Source organism: Macaca nemestrina, chromosome 6 (assembly GCF_043159975.1).
Source record: "Macaca nemestrina isolate mMacNem1 chromosome 6, mMacNem.hap1, whole genome shotgun sequence".
Taxonomy (NCBI): Eukaryota; Metazoa; Chordata; class Mammalia; order Primates; family Cercopithecidae; genus Macaca; species Macaca nemestrina.
In genome coordinates, this window is record NC_092130.1 from 39,968,036 (window position 1) to 39,989,761 (window position 21,726).

The 21,726-nt window shown below is 38.1% G+C and overlaps 1 protein-coding gene across 15 annotated transcripts in view; it reads right to left on the reverse strand.

Moving 5' to 3' along the window:
* Positions 1-21,726, reverse strand: part of LOC105467041 (ankyrin repeat and KH domain containing 1) — a 141,938-nt gene that overhangs the window by 76,378 nt on the left and 43,834 nt on the right. For 14 of the 15 annotated variants that reach the window (XM_011716330.3, XM_011716329.2, XM_071098311.1 and 11 more), the window contains 4 exons: positions 18,103-18,197; positions 13,575-13,812; positions 12,811-13,002; positions 6,750-6,859 (listed from right to left, as the gene is read on the reverse strand). In XM_011716330.3, the coding sequence (XP_011714632.2) occupies positions 6,750-6,859; positions 12,811-13,002; positions 13,575-13,812; positions 18,103-18,197 (635 nt within the window). The remainder of the gene's footprint in view (positions 1-6,749; positions 6,860-12,810; positions 13,003-13,574; positions 13,813-18,102; positions 18,198-21,726) is intronic. The other variant, XM_011716343.2, reaches the window with a different exon arrangement.

Genomic DNA, 21,726 nt, shown 5'->3' on the forward strand with positions numbered 1-21,726 from the left:
ACAATAAGCTTTTCAGTCATTGACCGGAGTCAACTAAATCTCCAAATAAAAGAAATGTGGCCTAGAGAAGACTTCACTCTGTCACTCCAATTTCCTACCTACGTGATGTGCTTACCCTAAGAAAGTGCGTGCTCTTATGGTATAGATTCAGCACGACAGTATCCTGAGACAACTATATGATTTTAAGAAGCTAACTGTTAAGGCTCACTTCCTCTTCCCTGCTACCCTACCCCATATTTCAATAAATAGCAAGTCCCATTAAAATACGAGTAATAAGCACAGAGTATCCAACATGGAACCTATCAAGAAGTTCCTACAAAACAAACAATAAAATTTTAGTCAAATATTCCCCATTACCTTCAAATAAATTAAAGAGAACAGGGAATATTTACTTAAATAGTTGAACAAAGTTATATAACAAAAGATTGGAAAGTGAGTTGGAAGAATAGAAGAAACTAAATACAGACTGAGCATCACTAATCTAAAAACCTGAAATCTGAAATGCTCCAAAATCTGAAACTTCTTGAGTACTGACATGACACTCAAAAGAAATGCTCATGGAGCATTTCAGATTTTGGATTTCCAGATTAGGGATGCTCAATGGATATATATTCTGCAAATATTCCAAAATAAAAAAAATATATATCCAAAACACTTTTGGTCCCAAGCTTTGCAGATAAGGGAGCAGTAACAGTGAAGCCATGAAAACCACATTTAGAAGTAGAAACAGGTCAGTCACGGTGGCTCACACCTGTAATCCCAGTAACTTGGGAAGCCAAGGTGGGTAGATCGCCTGAGCCCAGGGGTTCGGGACTAGCCTGGGCAACATGGCGAAACCCCGTCTCTACAAAAAATAAAAATAAAAAATTAGCTGGTGTGGCAGTGTGCGCCTGTAGTTCCAACTACTCAGGAGGCTGAAGTGGGAGGATTGCTTGAGACTAAGAGGTTAAGGCTGTAGTGAGCTGTGATCATGCTACTGTACTCCAGCCTCGGGGATAAAGCAAGACCCTGTCCCTTTTAAGAAAAGAAAAAGCAGAAACAAGTATACAGAAAAAAATAGTGACCTGGATGACAGGCTTAAGACACAATGCAGAAGAAAAGGACAAAGAAATGTATTAGACATAAAGATAATACAAATAAGGGAGATCAGGGAGACCATACATATGGATGGTAAATATCTTAAAGGATGTTAACAGAATAGAAAAATAAATAGTCAAAAACACAGCAGAAAGAAATCTTCCTTTTAAAAAAAGAAAATATCACCCCACAGTCACCACTAAAAAAAAATAAAAATTTAAAAAATAAAACACTATGACAACTTATTAAAGACTATGACTTACGAAAATCTTCAGGCAGAAAACATTCACTGTTTCCCAGGAAAAATTAATATAGACTAATTAACACTAGATACATCCTGATGAAATCACAGATGTTTAAGTATAATGAAAGAATTTTATGATAATAATCCAGACAGAAAAAGGAGTCACTTACATATAATGGAGAATAGTCTAGCAGGCTTTGGCAATATTCAGTACCAGAAGACACTAATATAGTGGGTTAAAAATTTTGAGGGGAAAGAACAAGTGATTCAATAATTTCATACATGGCTACATTCATTTATAAATACAACATATGGTATTCTAAAGTATGCAAGTACCTATTACCTCCTTTTTGAGCGGGGAGAATAAATTCAAATCAAAATACCAATACTAGCCAGCCAACAGATAAGTCAAGTTGACGAATTCAGGAATCATGAAGCTATATAATAAGACAGACTAGTAATGTACAAACTGAATCCACTTAAATAACTCATGAAAATTCTATGGTGGAAGATATATTACTCTCCTTGTCTTTCAGAATGAAGTCAATAGATACTGACTAAATATTTGATCTTTAAAAATCTATTTGTAAAAGGTGTCTTCACATACTGTCAGAAAGTAATTTTATTCTTGTGTTTTCTATAGTTCACCAAAGCTTTGGGAGCAATTAATAGGGCCAGTTGTAGCACAGTAAGTTTTTTTTGTTTGTTTGTTTGTTTTTTGAGATAGGGTCTCCCTCTATTGCCCCGGCTGGAGTGCAGTGATGCAATCTCGGCTTACTACAACCTCCGCTTCCTGGGCTCAAGCAATCCACCTCAGCCACCTGAATAGCTGGGACTACAGGCACGCACAACCACACCCTGCTAATTTTTGTTTTTTTGTTTTTTGGTAGAGATGGGTTTTCACCATGCTGCCCAGGCTGGTTTTAACTCCTGGGCTCAAGCAATCTGCCCACCTTGGCCTCCCAAAGAGCTGGGATTACAGACTTGAGCTACTGTGCTAGGCAAGAAGATTTTTGTAGATAATGCACACATAGGGGCTGTGATCAGAAATTAGGAAATTAAACTGTTTAAAAAAGGAAGAAGAAGGAAGAAGGGTGGGAGGGGAGAAGGGAGGGAAGAAAGGAGGGGAAAAAGAAGAAATCTGTTTATGTTTGTCAGAATGTGGGAGAGTCAGGAGGGCTCAACTGTTAACAGAGATGTACACTGGTTCAGCGTTTTTGAACAGTTTGACAATAGTTATCAAAATTTCAGATGTGGACCTCCCAAAACAATAAAATTTTAGTCAAACATTTCCCTATAACCAGCAATTTCACTTCTAGGAATGTATCCCTATTATATATATTCACAAAAGTAGCAAAGATACATAAATATGCCTAGCAATATTTACTGCAGCACCATTTATAATATTTAAAAACTGTTAATTCAGGTGTTTATGAGTAGATAAATGGTTAATAAATTATACAGAACACTGAGTACCTGTGAAAAAGAACGGGAAATCTACTGGAACACGGAAAGATGTTATATCACATATATTATATATATGTATTTTGGATACACAGAAATGTCTAGATACACAATATATTGTTTAAATTTTTTAAAGAAAACCTTATAAAAGAGGACTTGGTCTATGTTTTCTATTTATAAGATTTAATATAGATAATAAACTGATCCTTAAGATATTTTTCTTTCTATTAAGGGAGGTCTATATCAAATCTCATTTAAAAGGAAATAAATTCCAGGAAGAAGAACTACAGAGTACTAATGTATCCATGTCTAAATTACCTAGTTTCCAATTGCTCAACTATTTTCGGAAAATGCCCAATATAGTTCACTCAGTCAGCAGAATACAGTCCAAAAAAAGCAACAAAGGTCAGAGACCTTACTTTATGGTTAGGGAGTAAAGTCAGTGATAAACTACATTTTTTTTTTTTGTTTTTGCTTTTGTTTTTGAGACGGAGTCTTGCCCTGTCGCCTAGGTTGAATTTTGGCGCACACCTGTTAATTCTAGCTACTCGGGAGGCTAAGGCAGCAGAATCATTTGAACCCAGGAGGAGAAGGTTGCAGTGAGCTGAGATAGTGCCACTGCACTCCAGCCTGGCCAACACAGCCAGACTCCGCATCAGAAAAAAAAAAAAAAAAAGAATTAGTACACTTAAACTGAGAACATTATCTATGAGATGCCAGGAATGAAATACATCTCCACTGCATGCAATGGGGGATGGATAGTCCTCTATCTGCCAACTGCTGGAGGAAATTATTATAGCCCAAAACACATGTTAGAAGACAGCAGCAAAGAATGAAGGATAAGTAAGATGGTACTGCCTTGTAAGATAAAGTTAATAAGAATTACCAGTCACTTTTTCCCAGGACTCAGGGACTAATCTGCCTGCTTTACTCTCTGAGGTTTCCCTATTTTTGACTAGAACTTTTCTTTCCTCTGGCCTACAATAAAGCCTGAAATAAAATTTATTCATAGGTTTTATATTTTTTTCACTGTCACAAATTTTACTCACAAATACTCACAGGTGTTAAATATAAAAATTATTATACTTTCCCATACTTTCCACATTTTCTTTTCTCCTAAAAAATTTTTTTAAGAGAAGGGGCTCACTATGTTGCCCAGGCTGGCATACAATGGCTATTCACAGGCAAGATCATTGTGCACTGCAGCCTTTAACTCCTGGGCTCATGCAATCCTCCCACCTCTGCCTCCTTGGTAGCTAGGACTACATGCCCAGCATTTCCACATTTTATATGAAGAACAGTATTGCTTTTTATAATGAGGAAAATAAATAATATTAAAATTAAGATATCAGTCCATAGATAGCAAAAGCATGGAAGAGCCTATATATTTTTAAAACTTACAATCAATATATAAAAAATTCAAAATAAGAAAAGATAAAAAGTTACACATACAAAGTTATTAAATCTAACAGTATTTGTAATAGTGAAAAATGAAAAGCAAAAGTTCCATAATTAATGAACGAGTATGGTTCATCAACTTGATGGAATATGATGCAAGAGTTATAAATATAGAGACTATATAGCAGTATGGTAAAGATTATGACAGAACACAAGAACACGCAGTGAAAAAATAGAAAACAACTGTATTATATATTGTGTCTATAATTTCATGTAAATATGAATGTAAAAACAGATTGCAAGATAAAAAATGAATAATTATGTCAGAACAATGGCATTACTTCTGTATTGAATAATTAAGATATGTATTTATCTGAGCCTTTTTTTTTTTTTTCCAGATCGAGTTTCACTCTTGTTGCCCCGGCTGGAGTGCAATGGCACAATCTCAGCTCACTGCAACCTAAGCCTCCTGAGTCCAAGTGATTCTCCTGCCTCAGTTTCCCAAGTATCTGGGATTACAGGGGCCCACCACCATGCCCGGCTAAATTTTGTATTGTTAGTAGAAACAGGGTGCCACCATGCTGGCCAGGCTGGTCTCAAATTCCTAACCTCAGGTGATCTGCCCGCCTCGGCCTCCCAAAGTGCTGGGATTACATGCGTGAGCCACTGCGCCCGGCCTATCTGAGCCATTTTTAATCTTACATTTTGAATGTAAGTAAATATGGTAAGTTCAAATAGTTCTATCTGTTCAATTAAAGTAGTTCTTCTAAGGAACTAAATAATAAACACTCTAATTCCAGAAGATGGTAAAAATAAAATATTTAAAAATGTAAGAGATTTTTAACTTGGTCACAATCAGTATGGTTTTGTTATACATTAGAGTATATTTTTACCAGATAGTTCCTCTTTTATCCTATTTATTTATTTATTTATTTATTTTTTTATTTATTTTTTTGAGATGGCATTTTTGCTCTTGTTGCCCAGGCTAGAGTGCAATGGCACAATCTAGGCTCACTGCAACCTCCACCTCCTGGGTCAAGTGATTCTTCTGCCTCAGCCTCCCAAGTAGCTGGGATTACAGGCACGTGCCACCACACCCAGCTGACTTTTTGTATTTAGTAGAGATAGGGTTTCACTATGTTAGTCAGGCTGGTCTTGAACGCCTGACCTCAGGTGATCCACCCGCCTTGGCGTCCCAAAGTGCTGAGATTACAGGTATGAGCCACTGCACCTAGCCCTATTTAATTTTTTAGAACTCCCAACAGGTTAAGAGAGTGACTTCGTCGTAGAAAATACAAGGAAGAGAGAATCCAGGTAAGAATTTAGAGGATAAGAGTATTAAATTTTGTTTATATTATATAAGTTTTTAAGTTCTACTCTATTTCTTTATTTTGAATGAAGAACTTCAATTCCTAATTTTTACAGATGACCCAAAGTAACTCTATTAAAGGAAAAAGATATAGAAAGAAGTCAAAAGACTAAGATGTACTTAACATATATTGCTGTCACAATTCTCAGACAAAAAAGCATACCTCCCGGAAATTATAACTGATAGGGAAAGTCCTAATTAATAAGAATGAATGATAGCATTTTCATTACAATATTTAGTATTAGTAGAAATGATAATAAATAACAATCATAGCATACATTTATTTTGGTTAATAATTATTTTCCAACAATGTTCTCAGGTATCTACTTGGATGATTTAAGGCAATACTTTCATAGTTTTTTCTAAGTAAGAAAAACTAAGAAATCTAATTCTCTATAACATTTACAGCTATGTACGTCACACATAGGTTTTGAAGAAATATATCAGAGAATTCTGGGAAAAACTCTAGAAGGTGGTTTAAAGCACTCTCACAAAATAAAAGGCAAAGCACACATTTCAGCAAGAGGCATGAACACTTAAATGGAATATTATTTTTATATAGATTATTACACATATGAACCTGCCAACTAATTTGAAATTTTGGAAAGCCAAAACAGAAAACACAAAAAGAACAGAATTTGTAGGAATGTACTAGGAGCATGATTAACAACAGTAACTTTGTTTTTAAATGTCTAATCAGAGAAACAACAGAAATCATTCAAAAGGATGATGGATGTACTAATTACTCTGATTTGATCATTACACATTATATACATGTATTGAAATATCGCTCTGTACCCCATTAATATGTTCAATTATCATGTGTCAATTAAAATAATAATAAGAAATCACTCAAAGTGACTTGACTTGTTACTCTATTCTGTGAACACATCATCGAATTTATGATATATCTAACAGAGGGCAGTTTAAAAAGCACAGAAATGTCAAATGCGGGTGAAGTGAAAGGAAGAAACAAACTAGCAGTTTTACTAGGAAAAGAAACAGTATGCCCTGTTTAACATTAAGTATTTTCAAATACATGTAATACATACAACAACTAGAGCAGGTAGCCAAGCTTTTTTTTTTAAGTTACTGTATACAAAGTATGCAAACCACTGATCTTAGTGTTTTCTAAATGTTAAGTATAAATGGATATTAACATTCATGCAAAAATATTTGAAATTAAAAATATCTTACTAAATCAGCCCCTGCTTGAAGTAAAACATCTGCAACATCCGTATGTCCATTTTCACAAGCATAGGTTAAGGCTGTGTCTCCTGTTGCTGTTGTAGCATGCACATTAGCGCCTAGCAAACAAAAAAGCATACATTTACTTTGTGAACTGTAAAATTATATTAGATAGCCCAATTTTGCAATCTGGTGAAACTGAAGAATTCAAAATGTGAAAATATCAAAATGCATTTTAAGTATACTAGTTTTCCTTTAAATATGCTTTATAAAAATAATTTGAGTCATACCAAAAAGAACTAAACCAAATGATTTTAAAACACAGTAATTTGCCCTTACATCACTAGTAAGATACACCCAAAAGAATAAAAGAGCTGCCAAACCAAAAAATATTAAGCATTTTTCAGAAATCATATTGGTGGTACTTTTGGTTTGTGTTCAGAGACAGTTCTATGGATATTGTGGTATAAATCAAATGAGCAATTATTTCGTGAGAACAGAAATTTTGGGCATGGTTAAGGGAAAACACAGATATAAGTTTTTTTTTTTTTTGAGAGATAGTCTCACTCTGTCACTCAGGCTGGAGTGCAATGGCATAACGCAGCTGCAACCTCTGCCTTCTGGGTTCAGGCAAGTCTCATGGCTGAGCCTCTCAAGTAGGTGGGATCACAGGCACATGCCACCACGCTTGGCTAATTTTTGTATTTTTAGTAGAGATGGGGTTTCACCATATTGGCCAGGCTGGTCTTGAACTCCCAATCTTAGGTGAGATATAAGATTGTTGAACTTGAGTAAAAATCTTGTGGTTCTGGCCAGATATGGTGGCTCAAACCTGCAACCCTTGCACTTTGGGAGGCTGAGGCTGAGGCTGAGGCGGGCAGATCACTTGAGCCCAAGAGTATGAGACCAGCCTGGGCAATATGGTGAAACCCTGTCTCTACCAAAACAAACAAACAAACAAACAAACAAAAAATTAGCCAGGCATGATGGCACATGCCTGTAGTCCCAGCTACTTGGAAGGCTGAGATGGGAGAATTGCTTGAGCCAGGTAGGCGGAGGTTACAGTGAGCTCAGATCATGCCACTGCACTCCAGCCTGGGCAACAGAGCAAGACTCTGTCTCAAAAACGAAACAAAACAAAAAAAAAAAACGCTTGTGGTTCTGAATTGGAAGTACTGAGGTGGTCCCTTAGCATCCTTCGAAGGTGACCAATGAATTCCTGATATATTTAATCTATAAGAAAAATATATATTTCCCAGCCCTGATCAACTAAAGCCTAGAGACAATGGTTGTAGACTAAGCATAAATAGCATCTCTAGCTTAGATCGTGGTCTCTACCATTTACTACTAAATGAAATTAGGGCTTCTTAGAAAAATGACTGATCCCAAGGCTGGAGCAGGAACTGTATAAGACGAACCCAGAACACCTTGCCATATGAGAAAGCAAGGAAACTATCAGAGACTGCAATGTGGTCATGTCAAAACGATTTAGGAGCTAACCTTATTGATCAAAGATACTCAAACTGTCGCATCTTCCGACAATTTTTACATCAAAAAGAATAATGACCACGATGAAGTAAAGGCCATCTTATATATTCAAATCCAAAAGTTCAAAATGATGTTCAAATAAAAAACAAAAAAACAGGGCCAGGCACAGTGGCTTATGCCTGTAATCCCAGTGCTTTGGGAGGCCAAAGTGAGAGGACTGCTTGAGGCCAAGACTTCAAGATCAGCCTAGGCAACAAGCAAGACACCATCTCTACAAAAAATAAAAAAATAAATTAGCAGGGCATAGTGGTGCATGCCTGTAGTCCCAGCTACTTGGAAGGCTATGGCAAGAGGATCCCTTGAGCCCAGGAGTTCGAAGTTGCAGTGAGCCACAATCACACCACTACATTCCAGCCTGGGTAACAGAGCGTGACTCTGTCTCAAAACAAAACCAAACAAAAAAACACTTCACTGATCACCTTTGAAGGATGCTAAGGGACTACTTCATCACTTTGGAAACTGGCAGATAAAGGGGGAAAAAAAGACAAACATTTTCTTGCCATTCTTTTTTTTTGAGACGGAGTCTTGCTCTATCACCCAGACTGGAGTGCAGTGGCACAATCTCGGCTCACTGGAAGCTCTGCCTCCCAGGTTCATGCCATTCTCCTGCCTCAACCTCCTGAGTAGCTAGGACTACAGGTGCCCACCACCACGCCTGGCTAATTTTTTGTATGTTTTAGTAGACATGGGGTTTCACGGTGTTAGCCAGGATGGTCTCCATCTCCTGACGTCATGATCCGCCCGCGCTGGCCTCCCAAAGTGCTGGGATTACAGGCGTGAGCCACCACGCCCAGGCTTTCTTGCCATGCTTATATTGATTTCTACTTAATTTACAGGCAAATAGTTGAGGGGAAGTTTCTCTTTATAGATATTCAAGGAAGGAATAAACGAAGGAATAAAAGAACTTAAGAGTATCACCTCTTTGTAATCCCTAATGAATTAATGGATCTAAGCAATGCTCACCAATGGCTAATAATGTCTCAGAGAGACAACTATATACTTATTACCTCCTGAAGAAAGTATACACATACCACCTATGAAGTAGTCCCATTAAAAAACAACAACAACAAAAAAGAATCAAACCTGAATACAATCAAGTCTCTAGATCTAACTACTAATTTACAGAAGAGTTAAAGGATAGAAAAACAAGTTAAACAAAATAATAGCGATATCATCAGGAACATTCACACTCTGGGAAGCCTAATGGAAAAACATTCTATTTCTTCAACCAAAAATTGCAAGAAGAAAGATAAGAAAAATGAAATGTAGCCCATAGATTAAAAAAGGCTTAAGAGACATACTGATTAATAGTGATTGTATAAATCTTATTTGAATCCTAATTCAAACAAGTCACTAAACACATACATACAGATTTATAAAACTATCAGAGAAATATGAAAATGACTTGGATATTTGCTAAGAAACTCTTATTAAAATTTTTTAGGTAGGAAAATTATATTGTGGTTATTTTTTAAATTATCTTTTAAATACTGAATATTAACACTTTTATAAAAGTAACATTTTAAATAATTAATTTTCATATTTTAAAAATAAAAAGTTAAAAATGTTTCTTTTTTTTTTTTTTTTTTTTTTGAGACGCAGTCTCGCTCTGTCACCCAGGCTGGAGTGCAGTGGCCGGATCTCAGCTCACTGCAAGCTCCGCCTCCCGGGTTCACGCCATTCTCCTGCCTCAGCCTCCCGAGTAGCTGGGACTACAGGCGCCCGCCACCTCGCCCGGCTAGTTTTTTGTATTTTTTAGTAGAGACGGGGTTTCACCGTGTTAACCAGGATGGTCTCGATCTCCTGACCTCGTGATCCGCCCGTCTCGGCCTCCCAAAGTGCTGGGATTACAGGCTTGAGCCACCGCGCCCTGCCAAAAATGTTTCTTTTAAATAAAAATAATTTATAAGAATGGGGATATGGAGGAAGTACAGATGAAATAAGATTGGCCGTGAATTAGACATTCATGTTAAAACACTAACTAGGTGATGAATTCTTAGGATCTCAAATACTACAATCTCTATGTTTGAAAAAATGCCGTAACAAAAAAGTTGTTAAATTTGTTTTAATTGTGTAGGCCTTATTTGAGTTTTCTTTAGTGCCACACTGTAAGAAGCACTTCATGTAAATAAATTACACTTAAAACTGGGGGGGGAAAAAAACGCTTTTAGGTAGTGATCACATAAAAGTGATTCTCAAACCCTAAGATAGTTTCTATGAGCTACATACTTCAAATAAGCAAAAGGAGCTAGCTAAATCAATGGTAATGCAGTAGAAAAAACAATGTCAAGAGTTCTAAGTTTGAATGAACATTGGCTCTGTCCCTGTTAGCTTGGTTACCTTAAAGGGAGTTATATAACATCATTGTGCATCAGTTCCCTCATCTACAAGAATGTGTTTAACATTTCTCATTACACAGGAACCAGTGGCAAATAACAGAGATAACACAAAAGCTGAGCAAAATGTCTGATATTCAATAATTTCTTAATAAACATTTATTCCTTCTTTTAAAAACATGTTACAATAGCATGACTTTAGCTTAAGAGAGGGATGCGGGAAGAATGCACAAAGATAACCACTAGCAGAGAAAGATTCTTGAATAGGACACAGTTACTAAAAATGACAGGGGAAAAATGACTGAATACATACAATAACTAGAGTCATTAGCAGTATTTGATTCAGGAAAAAAGTCAGCTTTTATGGTTGGTTTGTCCAAACCATAAATCATCCAAACCATTCATAATCTGGTTAAAGGCCAGGTGTGGTAGTACACATCTGTAATCCCAGCACTTTGAGAGGCTGGGGCAGAAGGATTGCTTGAACCCAGGAGTTTGAGACCAGCCTCAGGAACATGGCAAAATAAAAAATACAAAAACTAGCCAGGCATAGTGGTATACACCTATAGTCCCAGCTACTTGGGAGGCTGAGGCTGAAGGATCACTTAAGCCCAGAAGGTTGAGGTTGCAGTGGAACATACTCACACCACTACACTCCAGCCTGGGTGACAAAGCACGACTCTGTCTCAAAAAAAAAAAAAAAAAAAAAATTCTGGTTTAATAAATTATTTCAATAATAATTCAAAAGAAAACTTGAGGTTCAGCTATATTAAAATTAATGTTAACAATGAAAGCAGGCCGGGCGCGGTGGCTCAAGCCTGTAATCCCAGCACTTTGGGAGGCCGAGACGGGCGGATCACGAGGTCAGGAGATCGAGACCATCCTGGCTAACACGGTGAAACCCCGTCTCTACTAAAAATACAAAAAACTAGCCGGGCGAGGTGGCGGGCGCCTGTAGTCCCAGCTACTCAGGAGGCTGAGGCAGGAGAATGGCGTAAACCTGGGAGGTGGAGCTTGCAGTGAGCTGAGATCCGGCCACTGCACTCCAACCTGGGCGACAGAGCGAGACTCCGTCTCAAAAAAAAAAAAAAAAAAAAAAAAAAAAAAAAAAAAAATGAAAGCCCAAAAGGATGAATAAAATTTTGCTAAATATTTTCTTTTACATATTAACTTTTCTATATATCAAATTTGTATCAAATAATGTATCAGACCTGGAAAAAAAGAAAAATCTGATATTATTTTCAAATAATATATTTACATCTGTTGGGACTAATTTTTTTTAGTATGTTATATAAAACTACAAATATTCTATGTAAAAGTACTTATTGCTTACCACAGCTTAACAATAAAGCACAAATATTTTTAAAATTAGTACTCTGCAAAAACAAATTAATTCCCACTTTTTTCAGATGACTTAGAAATGTCAAGAAATGAACAGACTTAAAGGTACCAAATTACACCCTCAATATGTCATCATCCTCACCTCTTCTTAACAGAGACTAGGAGAAACTAACATCTCCCTTCAACAAGCCACAAACAATTAGAGGGAGAAAGAAGGTGAATGAGATACCTTATGGTCACTACACAAACATTAATAACAGTATGAAATCTTTTTAAAAATGAGTTTTAGAGATTTAGGAGTCTAAGATCAATTAAATTATGGAGCTGTCTTTCAACTTTTATAGAAATGAAAAAGTTAACAGTTAATTGTTAAAGTTAACAAAGCAATATAAGTCTTTCTAAATGGTATTTTTAATTATTTAATTTTATTTTATTTTTAATTGACAAATAATAATTGTATATATTTATGGGGTACAATGTGATGTTATATGTATATGTTGTGGAATGATTAGCTCAAGCATGATTAACATATTCATCACCTCACATACTTGTGGTGAGAACATTTAAATCTCTTAGCAATTTTGAGATATACATTATTGTTAACTATAGTCACCTTGCTATGCAATATATCATTAAAACTTATTCCACCTATCTAAGTGAAACTTTGCACCCTTTGATCAACATTTCCCCTCTCCTTGTGTACCCTCCTCCCACCTTCATCCCCACACTCTGGTAACCACCATTCTGTTATCTACTATGAGCTCAATGTTTTTAGATTCCACATATAAATAAACTATTATTTGTATTTGTCTTTCTGTGCAATAAGGCATTTTAAAGCCACATACCAGAAGCCAGCAAATATTTAACCAATTCCAGGTGTCCCTCCTGAGATGCCTCCATCAGAGGTGTGGAGCAGCCAAGCTCTATATCAGCCCCTGCCTTAATAAGAAAGTCTGCAACTTCAGAAAATCCTCCACAGCAAGCCAAAGTAAGAGCAGTTTCTTGAGTTTCTTCTGTCTGGGCATTTATATTTGCTCCTAAGAAAGTATAAAAACAGATAAAACTAGTTGTAAGAGACTTACAATAAAGATATTATTTTTCTGAATTGTGATAATCATCTGTTTTCTCTGCTGTGGTTTCCTCCAGGGTGTTCAGAATTTATCATCAATGCAATATATATATATATATATGCATGCTAGTTGTAGTAAACTTCACCAGTACTAACACAAAACATCCAAAGAAAACTGATTTTTCTAAAAGAAGTAAAACTGCGGCCAGGCGAGGTGGCTCAAGCCTGTAGTCCCAGCACTTTGGGAGGCTGAGACGGGCGGATCACGAGGTCAGGAGATCCAGACCATCCTGGCTAACACGGTGAAACCCCGTCTCTACTAAAAAATACAAAAAACTAGCCCAGCGAGGTGGCGGGCGCCTGTAGTCCCAGCTACTCGGGAGGCTGAGGTAGGAGAATGGCGTAAACCCGGGAGGCGGAGCTTGCAGTGAGCTGAGATCCCGCCACTGCACTCCAGCCCTGCACTCCAGCCCGGGCGACCGAGGGAGATTCCATCTCAAAAAAAAAAAAAACAAAAACAAAAAAGTAAAATTGCTTTACCTTGTGCTAAAAGTAGTGCCACCATTTCTTCATGTCCTTCCCGGGCAGCTTCCATCAAGGGAGTGTATCCTTCATCATTAACTTCTTCAAGATTTGCTCCCCTTTCAATAAGTAGAGCTGCCAATTCAACATGTCCTCCACAGGCGGCTAGCGTCAATGGAGATTCAAATGAATCTGCAGGCATGTTCACTTGAGCACCACTATCCAAAAGCAAACGTGCCACCTCTACATGTCCATCCTACAGATTTTCAGATGTAAAGAAAGAAGATAAATTTTTTGTTTTGAGATTTTTTTAAGTGGGAGAGAAGAAAGCAAGAGATTGGGAAAAGATAGGAAGAAAAAAGACAAGATTAGAAGATTCAGCATAGACAGCCTATATAATATCATGCTCATCTGAGCCTTATCAAAAGTTCATCAATATTGTTTTTAAGTAATTTTCAAATTATTTTAACCAACTTTTGAGCAAGCCCAAAATTCTCCAAAAGAATGAGATTTGGTGACATAACAGTCACAAATCCAAATAATTGTAAATTTCCATTTTTTGAAGTTCAAAAAACTGTGAAATCTATAGTCAATGCTACCTCAAAATAACTAGGTTATACCACTGCCAGATCAAATATAGTCATACCCTCAAACTCAGGTGTCATATTCAAATGTAGAAACTGTATTACATCTATTTCAGAAACAAAAGTATGCCAAAAAATAACACAACAAATTATGTGAAGTCATTACCACTTGGGATTATGTCACCAACATAAATGTCTCTGGATTGATACTATCCTATATTTTTCCTAATCACAACACCTTGTTGCAATGAGGCAAAGATTTTGCAATGATGTAAAAATAAAGATACTCATTTGTAAAAATTTTTACCATGGCCTATCTGCATAGATAGTAAGGCAATTAACAATAAAATACTCTTATGGTGGGTATCAATTCTACCTATCACCATAAATAGCCTTCTTTAATTTCAAAATTTTAATGGCAAAATTTATGTAGGTCTTAAAGCTTGTTGTGACACATAAAGTCAGAGACTATATTGTACTATATTTCAAAAATGACCATAATGTTGCTAATGAAAAATAAATACTGAGTAGAAAAATAAGGTTTAGGCTGGGCATGGTGGCTCACGCCTGTAATCCCAGCACTTTGGGAGGCCGAGGCGGGTGGATCACCTGAGGTCGGGAATGTGAGACCAGTCTGACTAACATGGAGAAACCCTGTCTCTATTAAAAATAAAAAATTAGCCGGGTGTGGTGGTACATGCCTGTAATCCCAGCTACTCGGGAGGCCAAAACAGAGAATCACTTGAACTCAGGAGGCGGAGGTTGTGGTGAGTCCAGATAGCACCACTGCACTCCAGCCTGGGCAACAAGAGCAAAACTCCGTCTCAAAAAAAAAAAAAAAAGAAAAAAAGAAAAAGAAAGAAAAAGAAAAATAAGGTTTAGTAGTTCTTTTATTAAAGAAATAAGGCTGGGTATGGTGGCTCACACCTAGCTTGAGCCCAGATGTGCGAGACCACCCTGGGCAACAGGGTGAAACCATGTTCCTACAAAAAATACAAAAATCAGCCAAGCATAGTGGTATGCGCCGGTAGTCCCTGCTACTTGGGAGGCTGAGGCAGGAGGACTACTCGAGCATAGGAGGCAGAGGTTGCAGTGAGCCAAGATCACGCCACCGCACTCTAGCCTGAATGACAGAGACCCTGTCTCAAAAACAAAAAAGAATTAAATAAAGAAACCTTAGGCCGGGCGCGGTGGCTCAAGCCTGTAATCCCAGCACTTTGGGAGGCCGAGACCATCCTGGCTAACACGGTGAAACCCCGTCTCTACTAAAAAAAATACAAAAAACTAGCCGGGCGAGGTGGTGGGCGCCTGTAGTCCCAGCTACTCCGGAGGCTGAGGCAGGAGAATGGCGTAAACCCGGGAGGCGGAGCTTGCAGTGAGCTGAGATCCGGCCACTGCACTCCAGCCTGGGCGACAAAGCGAGACTCCGTCTCAGAAAGAAAGAAATAAATAAATAAATAAATAAATAAATAAATAAACCTTGATTGTTAAATTCAATATCCATCAAGACTTTTATTATACTTAACTAAATGACTAGCCCAGCCTTAACCACTTTTGATATAATGCCAAAAACAGATGACTTCACATTAAAATTTTAGTTTTACTAATACTTCAAATACATGTAAAATAAAATATTTTAACCAAATTACTATACTGAGTTATCTGGTAGTTGAAATGCATTTCTAATTGAAAAGAAAATAAGGATTTATAAATGTCTACAGATCAAGGAACTGCTATTGTGCCTATCTCCTCTAAGCTCTCAATAAATTATTTTACTTGAATTTACTTGATTTTTTTTTTTTTTTTTTTGAGACAGAGTCTCACTCTGTCACCCAGGTTGGAGTGCAGTGGTGTGATCTCAGCTCACTGCAACCTCCACCTCTCAGGTTCAAGTGATTCTTGTGTCTCAGCCTCCTAAATAGCTGGAATTACAGGTGCACACTACCACGCCTGGCTAATTTTTGTATTTTTAGTAGAGATGGGGTTTCACCATGTTGGCCAGGCTGGTCTTGAAGTCCTGGCTTCAAGTGATCCATCCGCCTCACCCTCTCAAAGTGCTAGGAATACAGGCATGAGCCACCACATCCAGCCAAATTTTTGAATATTTTTTTGATAGATTCTGCTAACATATATTGTGTACATATATTAAGAGGGGAATTGTAAAAAATAAATAAATAAATAAAACTTTTTTCTTAAAGTCTAGGCAACATAGTGAGACGCTATCTCTACAAAAAATGTAAAAGTTAGCTGGGCATGGTGACGTGCCCCTCTAGTCTCAGGTACTTGGGAAGCTGAGGCGAGAGGACTGCTTGAGTACAGGAGGTACAGGCTGTAATGAGCCATGACGGTGCCACTGCACTCTAGCCTGGGCAACAGAGTGAAAGACTGGCTTCAAAAAAAAGAGAGACAGAGGGAGAGACCAACAGAAAAACCACCCAATCAACCCATAGAATCATATGATACATGAAATAGTGTAAGATACAGGTGGGAGGCTTGGAAAGCTGAGGCATGAGAATCACTTGAACCTACTTGGAAGGCTGAGGCACGAGAATCACTTGAACCTGGGAGGCAGGTTGCAGTGAGCTAAGATTACACCATTGCACTCCAACCTGAGCAACAGAGCAAGACTCTGTCTCAAAAAAAAAAAAAAAAAAAGATAGAGGTAATATGTGGCTGCTGCATTAAGCCATTGTGTTTTAAGTGATTTGTTAAACAGCAATAGTCAACAAAATAGAAATTAACATGTGTAATGATGAGCTTATTTAATCACATCTGAAAAACGCATTTGTACTTCCAGGTAATTTTCTTGCCATTAAATCTGTCTTAAATACTTATCAGAATGCTTTGAGTTTCTTTGTATTTGCATTCTCTTTTAGATATGCATATATGCATGATATATGTATGTGCTTACAGAAGTAGAAAAAGGATTTCTAGATTGACAGCATTAAAGGTGATTATTCTCTGTGACACAGAGAATTGTGTATTAAAAATATGATTCTCGATTATCCTTTAAAAAACAGAGTTAAATGTTTTATAGGCTATCCATACAGTTTGAGTCAATATATTTTGAGGTCAATTTGCTATTTAAGATTTTAATATGAAACTGTAAAAACACTAGAACTATGTCTACTATCTCCAGAATTAGAGTTTTATCAATAATATCCCTAAGGTCAAATACTTTGTTATATTCCAAAAGCATTCCAAAAGCAGAGCCATTCAAGCATTAAGTGTGTTTAATTTAGCATCAAGAAATTATATAAACCCAACACCAATTAATAACTTTTTTTTTTTTTTTTTTGAGACGGAGTCTCGCTCTGCCGCCCAGGCTGGAGTGCAGCAGCACAATCTCTGCTCACTACAACCTTCATCTCTCGGGTTCAAGCAATACTCCTGCCTCAGCCTCCCGAGTAGTCAGGACTACAGGCGCCTGCCCCATGCCTGGCTAATTTTTGTAGTTTTAGTAGAGATGGGGTTTCACCATATTGGCCAGACTGGTCTCGAACTCCTGACCATGTGATCTGCCTGACTCGGCCTCCCAAAGTGCTGCGATTACAGGCGTGAGCCACCGCACTCGGCAATTAGTAACTCTTCTTTTTTTTTTTTTTTTTTTTGAGACGGAGTCTCGCTCTGTCGCCCAGGCTGGTGTGCAGTGGCCGGATCTCAGCTCACTGCAAGCTCCGCCTCCCGGGTTCACGCCATTCTCCTACCTCGGCCTCCCGAGTAGCTGGGACTACAGGCGCCCACCACCTCGGCCGGCTAGTTTTTGTATTTTTTAGTAGAGACGGGGTTTCACCGTGTTAGCCAGGATGGTCTCCTGACCTTGTGATCCGCCCGTCTCGGCCTCCCAAAGTGCTGGGATTACAGGCTTGAGCCACCGCGCCCGGCCCAATTAATAACTCTTAAAGGCTTAAACACGACCTTTTCTTCCCATAAAATCTCAAGTGACTATAATTTAAAATTACCATGCAGGCCTCCATCAAGGCAGTGTGCATCTCATCTGTTTTGTGCTCTTGATCTGCACCAGCTTCAAGCAGAAAGCGAACCATATCCAAATGGCCTTGAAAAACGGAACAAAAATTTTAAAAGAACTATCAGTTTAATATTTAAATATTAATGTATGGAATCTTTTTCTTCAGATGTCTATACAGGAATTTGAGAACTTATTTTGCATTCAATAAATAAATCAGTAACAGTTTTACAAAGCCCATTCAAAGCAATATATAGGCTTTTTTCATGGTCTTATTATCTAGGCTTTAAAGACTGAATTAGTCCAAGGCACATAATTCAAGTTAAGTAAAGCAATAATGCTTTTACCTTGGTTGAATATACATAAATTATTTATCTAATCAAAATATTGAGATCAAATAGAAAGCCAAGTAAAGTATCTTTGGATCATATATTCCAGAAAAACAGCTTTAAAATAACCATAAACCCACTGTAGCAATAAGCAGGCACAGAAAACTCCATTTAAAATAATTCCAATCCTCTTGATACAGTGAATATATAAAAAGCCTTGATAGTCAATAAGAAAATGACAAACACTCCAGAAGAATGGGTGACGGATATGAAATGATAATTCAGCAAAGAAATGCAGGTGAATATTAAACCGATGAAAATAATATTAAACCTTCCTATTAAAGAAATGCAAATTAAAACAAGACACCATTTTTTTACTATCAAAATGGCAAATATTAAAAAGAATGATAATACCCAGTGTTGGTGAGGGTGTAGGGTGGGGCAAAGGGCACTCTCTTTTTTTTTTTTTTGAGACGGAGTCTCACTCTGTCGCCCAGGCTGGAGTGCAGTGGCGCAATCTCGGCTCACTGCAAGCTCCGCCTCCCGGGTTCACGCCATTCTCCTGCCTCAGCCTCCTGAGTAGCTGGGACTACAGGCGCCTGCCACTGCGCCCTGCTAATTTTTTCTATTTTTAGTAGAGACGGGGTTTCACCATGGTCTCGATCTCCTGACCTTGTGATCCGCCCACCTCAGCCTCCCAAAGTGCTGGGATTACAGGCGTGAGCCACTGCGCCCGACCAGGGCACACTCAAACATTGTCGGAGGGAGTATAAATTGCTTGAACCTTTCTAGAAGGCAATTTGGCAATATGTAGCAAAACCCTTAAAAATATCCATACCCTTTGACCCAGAAATTCCACTTCCAGGAATTTATCCTAAGGAAATAATCAGAGATTACACAAAAATGTCTGCACAAGGATGTTATCAGTATTTTTAATAATAGTGAAAACCTGGGAACAATTTAAGTGTCCAAAAATAGGCAATTATGGTACATCTATTTGATGTATTTGGCAGACTGCTAGTTCCCTATCTAATCTCCATTCTCTTATTCTTTCTCACTTTTAGAAACGAGGTCTCTGTTGCCCAGGCTATAGTGCAGTGGTATGATCATAGCTCACTGCAGCCTTGAACTCCAAAGCTTAAGGGATCCGTCCACCTCAGCTGCCCGAGTAGCTAGGACTGATCTAGGCCTCAAGAGATCCTCCTGCCTCAGTCTCCCAAAGTGCTGGGATTATAGGTGTGAGCTACTGCACCCAGCGTTCTCTTATTCTTTTTTAGTAACAGAACTCCAATTTCATCTGGGGAGCAACATACCTGACTAGAAGACTATATTTCTCTGCCCCTCTTGCAGCTATGTGTAGCCAATGAGATGTAAGTGGTAGTTATAAGGCTGCACACCTAGGAATACTCTTTAAAGGGAGTTACTAAATTGAGAGGCACTCCTTATTTTGCCCTTAACGTCTTTCCTAGAATGTGAACTGCTGGGGTCCGGTCCTAGCTATCATCTTGGTTTATAGGTTTATTGTAACCATGAGGATACAAACCACATACTAGGATAGTAGAGCAGAAAAATAGAATTATGAGCTCTTGATGACAATAGAACTGCCATACTAGCCCTAAATGGCTTACCCTTGGATTTCTCTTTCGCTCAAATCATTAATTTAGATTTTGTGACATATGCAACCAATTTTAATCCTGAATGAAATAGTGAAATAGTATATAACCATCAAAAGTTACATTGTAAGAATATCTATTGAGCCCAGGCATGGTGGCTTACACCTGTAATCCTAACATTTTGGGAGTCTGAGGTAGGAAGATCACTTGAGGCCTGGAGGTTGAGACCAGCCTGGGCAACATAGTGAGACTTCCATCTCTACAAAAAAATAAAAATAAAATTAGCTGGGTATGGTGGTGTGAGTCTGTAATCCTAGCTATTCAGGAGGCTGAGGCAGGAGGATAGCTAGAACCCAGGAGTTTGAGGCTGCAGTGAGTTATGACAGTGACACTGCACTCCATCCTGTGTGATAGAGGAAAACTCTGTCTCTATAAATAATAAAAAATAAGCCAGGCATGGTGGTTCACGCCTATAACCCTGGCACTTTAGGAGGCCAAGGCAGGTGGATCATTTGAGGCCAGGAGACCAGACTGACCAATATGATGAAACCCTGTCTCTACTAAAAATACAAAAATTAGCCAGACATGGTGGCATGCACCTGTAATACCAGCTACTCGGGAGGCTGAGATAGAAGAATCACTTGAACCCAGGAGGTGGAAGTTGCAGTGAGCCAAGATCGCGCCATTGCACTCCAGCCTGGGCAACAAGAGTCAAACTCCGTCTCAAAAAAATAATAATAATAAATGAAAAATAAAAAATAAAGAATATTTATTGAGATGAAAAATGTCCATGATATAGTGCTAAATAAAATAAGTAGATTATAAAACTGTTAGCGTATAACTGTTTTGTTTAAAATATATATATATGTTTGTTTATAAACATACTTAAAAACAAATTGGAAATGTATACACTAAAGTATTGTTTACATGCTTTTTTATCTTTAGATGGTAGCATCACATGTCATTTTAAAATTTATTTTCTTTAGCTGGGTGTGGTGGCTCACGGCTGTAATCCCAGCACTTTGGGAGGCTAAGGCAGGAAGATTACTGTTCAAGACCAGCCTGGCCAACATAGTGAAACTCTGTCTCTACTAAAAATACAAAAATTAGCCAGGTATGGTGGTGCATGCCTGTAGTCCCAGCTACTTGGGAGGCCGAGGCACAAGAATCACTTGAGTCCGGGAGGCAGAGGCTGCAGTGGGCTGAGATCGCGCCACTGCACTCCAGCTTGGGTAACAGAGCGACATTCTGTCTCAAAAAAAAAAAAATTTCTTTTCTTTGTGTTACTCTGTGTTTTCCAGGTTTTCAGTATTGTGTGTATTATTACTTTGGCATGTACTTTTTTTTTTTTTTTTTTTTTTTTGAGACGGAGTCTCGCTCTGTCGCCCAGGCTGGAGTGCAGTGGCCAGATCTCAGCTCACTGCAAGCTCCGCCTCCCAGGTTTACACCATTCTCCTGCCTCAGCCTCCTGAGTAGCCAGGACTACAGGCACCCACCACCGCGCCCGGCTAGTTTTTCGTATTTTTTAGTAGAGACAGGGTTTCACCATGTTAGCCAGGAGAGTCTCGATCTCCTGACCTCGTGATCTGCCCATCTTGGCCTCCCAAAGTGCAGGGATTACAGGCTTGAGCCACCGCGCCCGGCCGGCATGTACTATTTTTTAAATAAACATGGAAA